Source organism: Ranitomeya imitator, chromosome 5 (genome assembly GCF_032444005.1).
Source record: "Ranitomeya imitator isolate aRanImi1 chromosome 5, aRanImi1.pri, whole genome shotgun sequence".
In the NCBI taxonomy this organism is placed as follows: domain Eukaryota; kingdom Metazoa; phylum Chordata; class Amphibia; order Anura; family Dendrobatidae; genus Ranitomeya; species Ranitomeya imitator.
The window spans coordinates 27,178,229-27,193,904 of NC_091286.1; the positions used below are offsets into that span (position 1 = coordinate 27,178,229).

The window sequence follows — 15,676 nt, forward strand, 5'->3', positions numbered from 1 at the left end:
CTACATACAGCATTCTGTAATGCATTCTGTAATGCTGTAGATAAGCCCCCGATGTATCCTGAAAGATGAGAAAAAGAGGTTAGATTATACTCACGAGGGTGGTCCGATCCGATGGGCGTCGCGGTCCGGTCTGGGGCCTCCCATCTTCATCAGATGACATCTTCTTCTGGTCTTCACGCTGCGGCTCCGGCGCAGGCGTACTTTATCTCCCTGTTGAGGGCAGAGCAAAGTACTGCAGTGCGTAGGTGCTGGGAAAGGTCCGAGAGGCCCAGCACCTGCGCACTGCAGTACTTTGCTCTGCCCTCAACAGGGAAGACAAAGTGTGCGTGGGCCAGAGACGCAGCATGAAGACAAGAAGAGGACGTCATCGTAAGAAGATGGGAGGCCACGGACCGGACCGCGACGCCCATCGTACTGGACCGCCCCTGGGTGAGTATAATCTAACCTCTTTTTCTCATCTTTCAGGATACATCGGGGGCTTATCTACAGCATTACAGAATGCTGTAGATAAGCACTGATGCTGGGGGGCTTAGCTCAGCTTCGATTTTGGGGGTGACAGGTGCCCTTTAAGGCTACTTTCACACATCAGGCTCAATCCAGCTAATTTTCAAAAAAACGGATCTGTTTTTTTTCCCCATAGACTTGTATTAGTGCCGGATTGCACCGGATGTCCTTGCGTTTCGTCCGGTTTTCGCCGGATCCGGAAATCTGCCGTTTCCGTTTTTTTGAAAAAGCGTTGATAACAACATTTTTTTGTCTCCGGCGAAGAAGCCGGAAGCGCCGGATGCGGCGCTTCCGGCTGTTTGGTAGAATGGGAGCCGGATGGTGCTGGATCCGGAAAATCACGGATTCCGGTGCCGGATTCCGTTTTTTTAAACTGAGAATGCTCTAAAAAATTTTTTAAATCCAATTATCTGGATATGCTAGTCGGATCCGTTGAAAAGCACGGATCCGCTGCGTCAGTTTTTGCAAAAAACCTGATGTGTGAAAGTAGCCTTAAAAAAAAAAAAATATATATATCATTCTTTCATTCCCCTTTGCAGACCAGGGTGGTTGGTGCACCCTTGGTGTGGCCAAGCGCCTCATTGCACCATTTCAACAATTTTTTTAAGCACACCTCCGCCTTCCTCTCTTCTGACTGAGAGCGCTGGCCTTCTCCTAGACAGCTCTGGTTACACGCTCACACACAGCCTCTCTCCGGTCTCCCGCAGTCACTCGCTGTACCCAGAAGTATAGCGGAGCTGCCTCCTCACTGCATGTGAACACTGTCATGAATGCGCTTTCACTCGTGGACATTTCTGGCTCGGGGAATGCTAGCGCTGCCCGTCAGAAAAGATGAGGCGGATGTATAGGGAAAAAAAAAGGGGGAGGAAAGGTGCACTGAGGCGCTTGGCCACACCAAGGGTGCACCAAGCACCTTTCATTTTTATAGCTGCATAAAGTTTTTTTTCTGGACAACAAAAAGCGAGCGGCAAACAGAATGACACTATGGGGGCTGAGGCCTGGCAGTCTCACATTAAAGGGGAAATAATGAGTGGATCGATTCGCAGGATCCTGGACCATTGTCCAGGTTAGTATTTCATGTCTGACGTGTGAGAGCCCTGCCAGCCCCCCGGCCTGACGTCGTCGTGTGGGTCCGTCTCAACGCAGCCATGATAACGTGCCAGAGGGTCCGTGAATGTTGGCAGGTAGGAGGAGGTTTGCTCCAAGTCCGGATGCCATGAAATACTGACCCGACTGCGACACCATGCAAACTCCTTTACTGCTCTCTAGGCTTTGTGCGCACACAGAGTAAATGGGTGCAGACATTTCTGCACCATCTCTTGGCAGGAAAAATGCAGCTGCAAAAAACGCGCGTTTTTGGTGCATTTTTGCCAGCGGTTTTTGACTGATTTGAGTGAGGTCAATGCTGAAAAACGCACAGAGAATTGACACGCGGCAGATTATTATCTGCAATTCAAAAAATACTCATCGTGTGCATGACCCTTCAGTGCTGGCATCAGGATTGCTTCAGTTCTTGCTACCAAGTCTGCACGCCGAAAAACTCCCCAAATCTGCTACTTGCACACAAGCCCTAAAGATAAAGAAAAAAATGCATTGCATTGTGTAAAGTTATGACGTCTGGAAGTGTAAAAGAAATAAAAGGATTTCTATATAAGCATTCTACAGAAAAACATTAAACTGTCTGCTGCACTGACGGCAGCTGTCAGCTCGGAGCGTGTGGGTGTCGCTGGCGCCGCTCGTCTCCTGCCGTTACACGGCTTCCATTCACCGGTGGGAGACAATAAATATTATTTACTCTGTGATGCAAAATCTGCAATTTTCTAATATATTTGTCCGGTCTTTCCGGTCTGTAAGTTCCCTGCTTGCTGTCATTGAATAGAAAACGTGCTGTGAAGGCGACACTGGCAGAGGGGGCTTCTGGTGCCACAGCTGGGGTGGGCCCTACTGTGTGGGCACTAACTGAGGGCTGATGACACAGCAACCATTGGATGTACAGTGGCATGTACGAGTTTGGGCACCCCTGGTCACAATTACTGCTATGTGAACCGTTAAGCAAGTTGAAGATGAAATGATCTCTAAAAGGCCTAAAGTTACAGATGAAGCATTTCCTTTGTATTTAGGTAAAAAAATATATATATTTTCATCTTTTACATTTTAAAAATTACAAAAAGGAAAATGGGCTGATGCAAAAGTATTGTTAGTACCTAGCAACAGCCCCTTTTGCACAGCTTGTAAACACTTTTGATCCCAGACAAGAGTCTTTCAGTGTTTGAGGGATTTTCACCCATTATTCATTGGAAAATTCTTCCAGTTCTGTGAGATTCCTGTGGCGTTTTGCACGCACTGCTAATTTGAGGTCTATCCACAGATTTTCAATAACGTTCAGATCAGGGGACTGTGAGGGCCATTGTAAAACCTTCTGCTTGCACCTTTTGAGGGCGTCTATTGTGGATTGTGACGTGTTTAGGATCATTATCCATGTGTAGAAGTCATCCTCTTCTGAACTTCAGCTTTTTTTTCAGATGGTGTTATGTTTGTATCAAGAATTGCCTGAGCTGAGGAGGTGGTGATGGCGACCTCAGTCAAGGGTTTCAAGAGAGGCCTGGATGTCTTCCTGGAGCATGCATAACAATATTGTATCTTATAGTTATTAGGTTCTGTAGAAGGACCTAGATCTGGGGATTTATTCTGACAGAATATAGGCCGAACTGGATGGACAAATGTCTTTTTTCGGCCTTGCTAACTATGTTACTATGTAATTTATTGAAATTTCATTGAATCCATTCTTCCTTGTACCTGTGAAATGTTCCCTGTGCCATTGGGTGCAACACAACTCCAAAGCGTGATTGATCCACCCCCATGGTTAATGGTTGGCGAGATGTTCTTTTCCTAAAGTTCTCTTTCCTTTTTCCTCCACACATACCTTGTGGCGAAAGATTTCTATTTCAACCTCATCGGCCCACAGGACTTGTTTTCACAGGGCTTGTTTAGATGTTCTTTTGCATACTTCTGAAGCTGAATTTTATGGTGAGGATGCAGGAGAGGTTTTCTTCTGATGACTCTTCCATGAAGGCCATATTTCTGCAGGTGTCTCTGAACACTAGAACAATGTACCACAACTCCAAAGTTGGCTAAATCTTTCTGAAGGTCTTTCGCAGTTAAGCAGCGGCTCTCTAGCAATCCTATGAGCAGCTCTCGCTGAAATTTTGCTTGGTCTTCCAGACCTTATCTTGACCTCCACTGTTTCTGGTAACTGCTATTTCTTCTATTTTGAACTGAGAAAAGGGAAACTTGAAAACACTTTGCTAACTTCTTATAGCCGTCTCCTGTTTTGTGGGCCTCCACCATTTTCATTTTCAGAACACTTGGTGGCTGCCTAGAAGATCCCATGGCTGCTGTTTTTTGGGGTCAAGGTTAGAGGAGGCTGGGTTTTTATAAAGCTGGGAAATTTGCGTCACCTGGCCTTTCCTAACTGATAGTGAACAAGCCATAACCCAAACAGGATAACTAAAGTCTGAAACCTGGGTCAGAATTATCTGAGCACACAAATCTCCAAGGGTGCCCAAACTTTAGCATCCACTCATTTTCCTTCTTGTAATTTTTAAAATGTAAAAGATGAAAATGTACCGTATATATTTTTTTTGCCTAAAATATAAAGGAAATTAGTCATCTGTAAGATTAGGCCTTTTAGAGTTCATTTCATCTTCATCTTGCTGAACTGTTCACAATAACAGTAATTTTCACCAGGGGTGCCCAAACTTTCACATGGTACTGTAGTTGTCATGGTGGTAACATAGTAACATAGTAACATAGTTAGTAAGGCCGAAAAAAGACATTTGTCCATCCAGTTCAGCCTATATTCCATCATAATAAATACCCAGATCTACGTCCTTCCACTGAACCTAATAATTGTATGATACAATATTGTTCTGCTCCAGGAAGACATCCAGGCCTCTCTTGAACCCCTCGACTGAGTTCGCCATCACCACCTCCTCAGGCAAGCAATTCCAGATTCTCACTGCCCTAACAGTAAAGAATCCTCTTCTATGTTGGTGGAAAAACCTTCTCTCCTCCAGACGCAAAGAATGCCCCCTTGTGCCCGTCACCTTCCTTGGTATAAACAGATCCTCAGCGAGATATTTGTATTGTCCCCTTATATACTTATACATGGTTATTAGATCGCCCCTCAGTCGTCTTTTTTCTAGACTAAATAATCCTAATTTCGCTAATCTATCTGGGTATTGTAGTTCTCCCATCCCCTTTATTAATTTTGTTGCCCTCCTTTGTACTCTCTCTAGTTCCATTATATCCTTCCTGAGCACCGGTGCCCAAAACTGGACACAGTACTCCATGTGCGGTCTAACTAGGGATTTGTACAGAGGCAGTATAATGCTCTCATCATGTGTATCCAGACCTCTTTTAATGCACCCCATGATCCTGTTTGCCTTGGCAGCTGCTGCCTGGCACTGGCTGCTCCAGGTAAGTTTATCATTAACTAGGATCCCCAAGTCCTTCTCCCTGTCAGATTTACCCAGTGGTTTCCCGTTCAGTGTGTAATGGTGATATTGATTCCTTCTTCCCATGTGTATAACCTTACATTTATCATTGTTAAACCTCATCTGCCACCTTTCAGCCCAAGTTTCCAACTTATCCAGATCCATCTGTAGCAGAATACTATCTTCTCTTGTATTAACTGCTTTACATAGTTTTGTATCATCTGCAAATATCGATATTTTACTGTGTAAACCTTCTACCAGATCATTAATGAATATGTTGAAGAGAACAGGTCCCAATACTGACCCCTGCGGTACCCCACTGGTCACAGCGACCCAGTTAGAGACTATACCATTTATAACCACCCTCTGCTTTCTATCACTAAGCCAGTTACTAACCCATTTACACACATTTTCCCCCAGACCAAGCATTCTCATTTTGTGTACCAACCTCTTGTGTACCAACCTCTTGGTAGTTTTCCAATTGTTGGGGGTCTCAGATGTCAGACCACCCCGCCTATCATAAAGTAATGGCATCACCTATCAATATGGCATCGTTGTGTAGGATGGGGAAGAGCCTTTTATTTTGTTCCATCGACATTCTCTAAACTTTTAGCATGCGGGGGTAGTGAACTATTGGCTCCAGGATGGGATATTGTGGCCTGGGGACATTGCATTGTGACCATCTACGTTTCACTCGGCTCTGCAGCCGCTATTCCTTGTTGTGGAGTAGTGAAGGGCCCTATATAAGCAGGATTGTAGGATGCTCAGGGCTGAGCTGATCCTCCGTGCCCCCCGCTCTGCCAGCACTGCTACATCCGTCATCCTATGTCTGGGTTCACATTGCATTGAGCTGGTGACTCACCGCCCGTCCTGTAATCAGGCAGATAGTTGGTGTATATGATGGCGAGCGACTGACAGATAACACCTTGATGGCAGAATACGTGACTGTGACGCTGCCTGCATCCCCAGGCTGAAGATAAAGTGACATTGAAGCTGCCTGCGTCCCCATCACACGGAGACGGCTGCCCGTGTTTAGCATCACAAAGGGATTGTTAGTCTGGAATGACGCGGGCACGAGATATCAGTGTTTCATTCAAAGACTTAGCCCATTTGATGTAAATATTAAAATACCGTACTCTTTAATCTGCTAAACTTTGAGGACAGAGTTGTACTGGATAATCAGAAATTCTGGATTATTGGCAAGAGTAAAGACTTCTAAAGCGCTAGTATAAAGGTTGGAGAAGTTTCCTAATATATATGGGAAGCCTCCTATGTACAGGATGAGCCCCCCCACATAACCTCCATGTATACAGGATGAGACCCCCCACATAACCCCTGTACATACAGGATGAGCTCCCCACATAACCTCCGTATATACAGGATGAGCCCCCCACATAACCTCTGTACATACAGGATGAGCCCCTCACATAACCTCCATATACACAGGATGAGACCCCCACATAACCCCCGTACATACAGGATGAGCCCCCCCACATAACCTCTGTACATACAGGATGAGCCCCCCACATAACCTCCATATACACAGGATGAGACCCCCACATAACCCCCGTACATACAGGATGAGCCCCCCCACATAACCTCCGTACATACAGGATGAGCCCCAAACATAACCTCCATATATACAGGATGAGCCCCCCCACATAACCTCCGTACATAAAGGATGAGCCCCCCACATAACCTCCATATTCAGTAATGTGTAAAAGTCTTTGCCCCCTTCCTGATTTCCTATACAGGATGAGCCCCCCACATAACCTCCGTATATACAGGATGAGCCCCCCACATAACCTCCGTATATACAGGATGAGCCCCCCACATAACCTCCGTATATACAGGATGAGCCCCCCACATAACCTCCGTATATACAGGATGAGCCCCCCACATAACCTCCGTATATACAGGATGAGCCCCCCACATAACCTCCGTATATACAGGATGAGCCCCCCACATAACCTCCGTATATACAGGATGAGCCCCCCCACATAACCTCCGTATTCAGTAATGTGTAAAAGTCTTTGCCCCCTTCCTGATTTCCTATACAGGATGAGCCCCCCACATAACCTCCGTACTTACAGGATGAGCCCCCCACATAACCTCCGTACTTACAGGATGAGCCCCCCACATAACCTCCGTACTTACAGGATGAGCCCCCCACATAACCTCCGTACTTACAGGATGAGCCCCCCACATAACCTCCGTACTTACAGGATGAGCCCCCCACATAACCTCCGTACATACAGGATGAGCCCCCCACATAACCTCCGTATATGCAGGATGAGCTTCCCACATAGCCCCTGTATATATTGGATGGGCCCCCCCACATAACCTCCATATACAGTGATGTGTAAAAGTCTTTGCCCCCTTCATGATTTCCTATACAGGATGAGCCCCCTACATAACCTCTGTACATACAGGATGAGACCCCCCCCTACATAACCTCTGTACATACAGGATGAGACCCCCCTACATAACCTCTGTACATACAGGATGAGACCCCCCTACATAACCTCTGTACATACAGGATGAGACCCCCCTACATAACCTCTGTACATACAGGATGAGACCCCCCTACATAACCTCTGTACATACAGGATGAGACCCCCCTACATAACCTCTGTACATACAGGATGAGACCCCCCTACATAACCTCTGTACATACAGGATGAGACCCCCCTACATAACCTCTGTACATACAGGATGAGACCCCCCTACATAACCTCTGTACATACAGGATGAGACCCCCCTACATAACCTCTGTACATACAGGATGAGACCCCCCTACATAACCTCTGTACATACAGGATGAGACCCCCCTACATAACCTCCGTACATACAGGATGAGACCCCCCTACATAACCTCTGTACATACAGGATGAGACCCCCACATAACCTCCGTACATACAGGATGAGCCCCCCACACATAACCTCCGTACATACAGGATGAGCCCCCCACATAACCTCTGTACATACAGGATGAGCCCCCCACATAACCTCCGTACATACAGGATGAGCCCCCCACATAACCTCCGTACAGCGTACATACAGGATGAGCCCCCCACATAACCTCCGTACATACAGGATGAGCCCCCACATAACCTCCGTACATACAGGATGAGCCCCCACATAACCTCCGTACATACAGGATGAGCCCCCCCGCATAACTTCCATATATGCAGGATGAACCCCCCACATAGCCCCTGTATATATTGGATGGGCCCCCCCACATAACCTCCATATACAGTGATGTGTAAAAGTCTATGCCCCCTTCCTGATTTCCTATACAGGATGAGCCCCTCACATAACCTCCGTATATACAGGATGAGCCCCCCACATAACCTCCGTATATACAGGATTAGCGCCCCACATGACCTCCGTATATATAGAATGAACCCCCCCAACATAGACTCCATATATACAGGATGAGCCCCCCCACATAGCCTTCGTATATACAGGATGAGCCCCCCACATAACCTCCGTACATACAGGATGAGACCCCCCTACATAACCTCTGTACATACAGGATGAGACCCCCCTACATAACCTCTGTACATACAGGATGAGACCCCCCTACATAACCTCTGTACATACAGGATGAGACCCCCCTACATTACCTCTGTACATACAGGATGAGACCCCCCCTACATAACCTCTGTACATACAGGATGAGACCCCCCTACATTACCTCTGTACATACAGGATGAGACCCCCCTACATAACCTCTGTACATACAGGATGAGACCCCCACACATAACCTCCATATACAGTGATGTGTAAAAGTCTATGCCCCCTTCCTGATTTCCTATACAGGATGAGCCCCTCACATAACCTCCGTATATACAGGATGAGCCCCCCACATAACCTCCGTATATACAGAATGAACCCCCCCCCCCACATAGACTCCATATGCACAGGATTAGCCCCCCACATAACCTCTGTACATACAGGATGAGACCCCCACACATAACCTCTGTACATACAGGATGAGACCCCCCACATAACCTCCGTATATGCAGGATGAGCCCCCCACATAGCCCCTGTATATATTGGATGGGCCCCCCACATAACCTCTGTACATACAGGATGAGACCCCCACATAACCTCTGTACATACAGGATGTGACCCCCACACATAACCTCTGTACATACAGGATAAGACCCCCACACATAACCTCTGTACATACAGGATGAGACCCCCACACATAACCTCTGTACATACAGGATGAGACCCCCACACATAACCTCCGTATATGCAGGATGAGCCCCCCACATAGCCCCTGTATATATTGGATGGGCCCCCCACATAACCTCTGTACATACAGGATGAGACCCCCACACATAACCTCTGTACATACAGGATGAGACCCCCACACATAACCTCCATATACAGTAATGTGTAAAAGTCTTTGCCCCCTTTCCGATTTCCTATACAGGATGAGCCCCCCCACATAACCTCTGTACATACAGGATGAGACCCCCACACATAACCTCCGTACATACAGGATGAGCCCCCCCACATAACCTCCGTATATGCAGGATGAGCCCCCCACATAGCCCCTGTATATATTGGATGGGCCCCCCACATAACCTCTGTACATACAGGATGAGCCCCCCCACATAACCTCTGTACATACAGGATGAGCCCCCCACATAACCTCTGTACATACAGGATGAGCCCCCCCACATAACCTCCGTATATGCAGGATGAGCCCCCCACATAGCCCCTGTATATATTGGACGGGCCCCCCACATAACCTCTGTACATACAGGATGAGACCCCCACATAACCTCTGTACATACAGGATGAGACCCCCACACATAACCTCTGTACATACAGGATGAGCCCCCCCACATAACCTCCGTATATGCAGGATGAGCCCCCCACATAGCCCCTGTATATATTGGATGGGCCCCCCACATAACCTCTGTACATACAGGATGAGACCCCCACATAACCTCTGTACATACAGGATGAGACCCCCACACATAACCTCTGTACATACAGGATGAGACCCCCACACATAACCTCTGTACATACAGGATGAGACCCCCACACATAACCTCTGTACATACAGGATGAGACCCCCACACATAACCTCCGTATATGCAGGATGAGACCCCCACATAGCCCCTGTATATATTGGATGGGCCCCCCACATAACCTCTGTACATACAGGATGAGACCCCCACACATAACCTCTGTACATACAGGATGAGACCCCCACACATAACCTCTGTACATACAGGATGAGACCCCCACACATAACCTCTGTACATACAGGATGAGACCCCCACACATAACCTCCATATACAGTGGTGTGTAAAAGTCTTTGCCCCCTTCCTGATTTCCTGTTCTTTTTTCATGTTTGTCGCACTTAAACGTTTCAGATCCACAAACTAATGTAAATATTATGCAGTTTTTAAAGGAAGTTCTTAATTAAAGGGAACCTGTCACCCCGAAAATCGCGGGTGAGGTAAGCCCACCGGCATCAGGGGCTTATCTACAGCATTCTGTAATGCTGTAGATAAGCCCCCGATGTTACCTGAAAAAGGAGAAAAAGACGTTATATTATACTCACCCAGGGGCGGTCCCGCTGCTGGTCAGGTCAGATGGGCGTCTCTCGTCCGCTGCGGCGCCTCCCATCTTCTTTCCATGACGTCCTCTTCTGATCTTCAGCCACGGCTCCGGCGCAGGCGTACTTTGCTCTGCCCTGCTGAGGGCAGAGGATAGTACTGCAGTGCGCAGGCGCCGGAAAGGTCAGAGGCCCGGCGCCTGCGCACTGCAGTACTATCCTCTGCCCTCAACAGGGCAGAGCAAAGTACGCCTGCGCCGGAGCCGTGGCTGAAGATCAGAAGAGGACGTCTTGTAATGAAGATGGGAGGCGCCGGAGCGGACCGGAGACACCCATCTGACCTGACCAGCAGCGGGACCGCCCCTGGGTGAGTATAATATAACGTCTTTTTCTCCTTTTTCAGGTAACATCGGGGGCTTATCTACAGCATTACAGAATGCTGCAGATAAGCCCCTGATGCCGGTGGGCTTACCTCACCCGCGATTTTCGGGGTGACAGGTTCCCTTTAAGGGAAAAAGAAATCCAAACCTACAGGGTCCTGTGTGAACAAGCGATTGTCCCCTAAGCCTAATAATAGGATGGGCCATGTATATAATGTTTCACCCCCCCCCCCCCCCAACATAGCCTCCATGTATACATACAAATATCCCATACACATGAAAAATAACCAGCACATACTCGCCTTCCTCCCGTTCCCCCGGTGCTCTGCTCCAGTCTCCTTTGCACTGAGTCTCAGCAGCACAATGAAATGACGTCATCATGTCGGCTATCCCTCACCGTGATTGGTGTAAGATGGAGCTGGCGGCCCCTCCGTCACCAAAGTAATGACCGTGGTCTGCATCCTGAGGATGGACAGTGGATAGAAGGCGGGCGGGGGAGGACATGGTGCAGCCCATGGGCTACTGTTTCAGCCCCACAACGGTCTCGGTCCGCAGGCCAGACTGGAACGACCAGAAGGTTGGATGTGACCTGCGGGCCCCAGATTGCACAGGTCTGCCATAGAGGGTGAATGGAGTGGAGGTCAAAGGTTGAATTGGAATCAGTTGGGGTCCCAGTGGTCGCGCTCCCACTAATCCACAAGTTATCATTAAAAATGTTTAATGGTTTTTGCTACCCCGTCTAAGGGCAGCATAATGTAGGGACAGAGACCCTGATTCCATCAATGTCACTTACCGGGCTGAGCTCTGTGTAAACACACTGTACAATTTGCGGGGGGAGTGGGGTCATACAAAGCTCATGAATATGGAGGACGCGCAAAATCCTGGCCACAGATTCCCGTGAATATTACCTTCCATCAACCTTACTGAAAAATCTGCAGATTCCGCAGGTGAAGCCGCCGTTACTGTAATACTCGGGGGGAGATTTTCTGCCACAGAGGATAATCTGCATACTTGCAATTTGCAGACATTGTGGCATCATGCCACAGATTTCACCCTTTACAATGTTGGGGGTAAAATGGGCAGAAACTTGTGGATTTTGCAGCCAATCTGTGACAGATTGTTCTCTCTGCAGTGTATGGCCCATGTGGGAGAATCTGGCAAATGACTGGTTTTACAGGTGTGTGCAGAATCTGGAACGTCTGCATGAAGGTTTCTCTGAGATGAAGGGGTCCACGTGTATGTATGTATACATACATACATATACATATACATATGCATATACATACACACATACACAGAATGCAAGGAGTCATTTTGACCTCCAGGGAAGGGACAGATCTCTCGTCGTGATCGGCGGTTTGTGGCGCGGCGTCCCCTCTCCGCTCAGCAGATGGCTTGATGTGGGGACGCAGATTTCGCTCGCATCTGATCAGTGGGCACGCACGGCTGTGGGATGAGGAGGATGCACGCTGGCATAGCGGTGACTCATTCCTAATGGAAATGTCAGTCCCTCCGCCGCACATGAATTGTGCGCTCTCCGAGCCACGGTGCAGCAGACTGTGCTTTATCGCTCACTCCCGCAGATCGTTTGCTAATGAGATTACACTTGAAAAATCTCGATTATTTTTTTTTTTTTTTCTCCCCTTCCCAACATTTATTGCTTTACTGCAGTCTGCGCAGAGCCTATGTTTGGCGTAGGCACCCAGAGCTTTAATTTATGAAATCATACAGCTCCATTCATCCTCTTCACCTCCTCGGGGGGTGACTGTGTCGCCCATAGCTGTTCCCTACGTGTAGGCAGCAGTCTATTGAATTGATCGAATATTGTTTACTAGAGTCCATTAAAGGTTTATTCCCAACATTTAGCATTATCGTCTGTTCTTGGGGCGGTGAGTCGAGTGCTGGGACCCCTAACTACCTTGATAATGGTACCCTAATGGTGTCAGTATCGAGTGGTGGCTGCACATATGGACCGCCACTTTATTAATTGTCTATAAAAAGCAATACAGAGCGCTTGCTAACCTCCATCCATCCTATAGACAATGAATTCCCGCACGGCCACTACTCTGCTCCACCGGGGCGTTACAGACCTCCGATCTCTGGATGTGCTGCCGACACTATGCAGACTGTAGTGGGACTGAACGATCTCCGATCATTTGTCTCTGTATAGATTGAATCAATGGGGCTCTAACCCCCTGGATGTTTGTACTACAGGGCTCTTCTTTTTGTATAGTTTTGTCTGTTTGTGCCTCTATTCATTTGTGCCTTTTTTGTGTGTTCGCCTGTTTGGTTAGTTTGCCATTTTGGGCAGAGTTTAGGCTTTGCAGATGTTTTCGTCGCACTTTGTATATTTAGAGTTGCACTTTTTTTTGGCACATTTGCACACTAGTCCACTCCTGAATTGTTTGTGTGTGGTATAAATTTTCACACAACTTTTTTGCACTGAAATGTTGCAAAAGCTGTAAAAGAAACAGACAAAAAACTATCTTTGATGTTGTATATTTATAAACCCCATGCACCATCTTAAAGAATTGGGTGCAAAAAAATGGCAAAACATACCCCCCAGTATAAATGATGAAGTGATCCTACATTGTTTTGAGCGGATTTAAAGGGATATTCCAAGATGCTATCCTAATATGTAGTAGTAGTAGTAGTAATAATAATATTATTAGCAAATCCCTCCAATTAGAAGCATAGTATAGTTCTCCTGATAAGCTATGTGGCTTACCCCTTGTGCAGGGCACTGCAGTAGCTTAGGTATCCATGGCTACAACCACTCATATAGTGACAGTTAGTTGGTATTGGTGATAGCCATGGATACCTAAGTTTCTGCAATGCCCTGCACATGGGGTAAGCGACATAGCTAATCAAGAGAACTGTACTACATTTCTAATTGGAGGCATTTGCTAATTATTATTATTATTATTACACCTACTATATACCCCATTAAGTGCAACAATCGGAGGCAGCTCCATATGCAGCAGTTTAATCCCTTAGATGCCACTGTCAAGTGTGACGGCAGCATTTAAGCATTTGGAAATGAGGAAAGGGGTTTCCCTTCCATCACCGATGGTGTTTTCATGCTAGCTGAAGGCTCCGGTGTGTGTAAGTTTGTAAGCCGCTGTCTGGACCTGTGATCATTCCCGTTTTGATCTGTTTTCCAATTTTTTTATCGAATGTACATTAGTGAGATGTGTTGGACATATTCAAGCGACTTCCAAATCTGACTACACAGGTTTGTTTGTAGTCCGTCACCATGGAGACACACAGATCTGCGTGGAAGCTTTTGCAAGCTTTTTTTTTGCAACCTGTTTACAGATGTGGAAGCAAGGACCTTTCAGCTACACTTACTGCAGAGGTGCATAAAATCATGCACACAGCCATGCCATCTCCATAGACTGGGTGCATTGTACTCTACATCTTAGTCAACACCTATGTGGTGTCGTTATAGGGTGAGACATTACCCAAAAAGCACTTCATAAGTTTTCTGATCTGCTCCTGTCACCGGTGAAGGGGAGCATGGATGATTTACAGCCTGTCAAAGTTCGCATAACGAAGCCCCCGAGTGCAGATGCGCGTGGAGAGTAAAAATCTCCGATCCTTTGTGGCATCGCTCACTAGAGAAGTCCTGCCACTGAATGGGACATAAGTGCAAGATCTGTGCATCAGAAGCTTCATGGCATGAGATTCCATTGACTTACATCACCAAGCACAATGTCAGACGCTTGATGGAGTAATGTGAAGCATGTCTTTGTAGCTTCACACTGAAGGTAGCAAAACCACAATGTGCATATTCCAATTTACCTGCCTGCCACCATTCACACCAGAAAGGCCTTTATAGTCTTCATTTTACCTTCTAGTAGTTAGCGCATAGGAGAAGTGTTTCCTGCACAGACTCCGCGGCTGCGGATTTCACTTTTTTACACTTCCATGTGTTATTCTTTAATGTTTGCCATATATTGTGTTACTGTGCCGGCAGTTTCTCATACCCTATAGGGACGCAGAAATTTATTGTACTTTCTTTCTTTCTTTTTTTTTTTCCTTTTGCACAGATAATTTATCCAGCTGGGAAAATGAAGACTGGGGATCATGGGAAGAGCATGAAAGTAAGGAAGTGTCGGTAAGTTTTTGGGGATCATAGGAAGAGCATGAAAGTAAGGAAGTGTTGGTAAGTTTTCGGGGATCATGGGAAGAGCATGAAAGTAAGGAAGTGTTGGTAAGTTTTTATGGATCATGGGAAGAGCATGAAAGTAAGGAAGTATCGGTAAGTTTTTGGGGATCATGGGAAGAGCATGAAAGTAAGGAAGTGTTGGTAAGTTTTTGGGGATCATGGGAAGAGCATGAAAGTAAGGAAGTGTTGGTAAGTTTTTGGGGATCATAGGAAGAGCATGAAAGTAAGGAAGTGTTGGTAAGTTTTCGGGGATCATGGGAAGAGCATGAAAGTAAGGAAGTGTCGGTAAGTTTTTGGGGATCATGGGAAAAGCATGAAAGTAAGGAAGTGTCGGTAAGTTTCAATCCGTCATTATTCTGTCTACAAAAGCGGACTGAAGCTAATCTTACAGGACATGGTCATTATTTTTCGTTCATGCATTTGTTAAATGAAACTTCGTATGACCTAAACATGTGGGAATCACCCTAAAGGGGGGGGGCTACGTTCATCTTGGGAATGGGACCACATCACCCACCACCTGTAATGCGGAGGTGGGTGC

General features: G+C 46.9%; 1 protein-coding gene across 2 annotated transcripts in view; it reads left to right on the forward strand.

Annotated features, from left to right (window-relative positions):
• The window catches only part of RAB3GAP2 (RAB3 GTPase activating non-catalytic protein subunit 2), a 67,335-nt gene that overhangs the window by 2,552 nt on the left and 49,107 nt on the right, over window positions 1-15,676 (forward strand). For both annotated transcript variants that reach the window (XM_069768473.1, XM_069768474.1), the window contains exon 2: window positions 15,020-15,087. In XM_069768473.1, coding sequence (XP_069624574.1) covers window positions 15,020-15,087 — 68 coding nt within the window. The remainder of the gene's footprint in view (window positions 1-15,019; window positions 15,088-15,676) is intronic.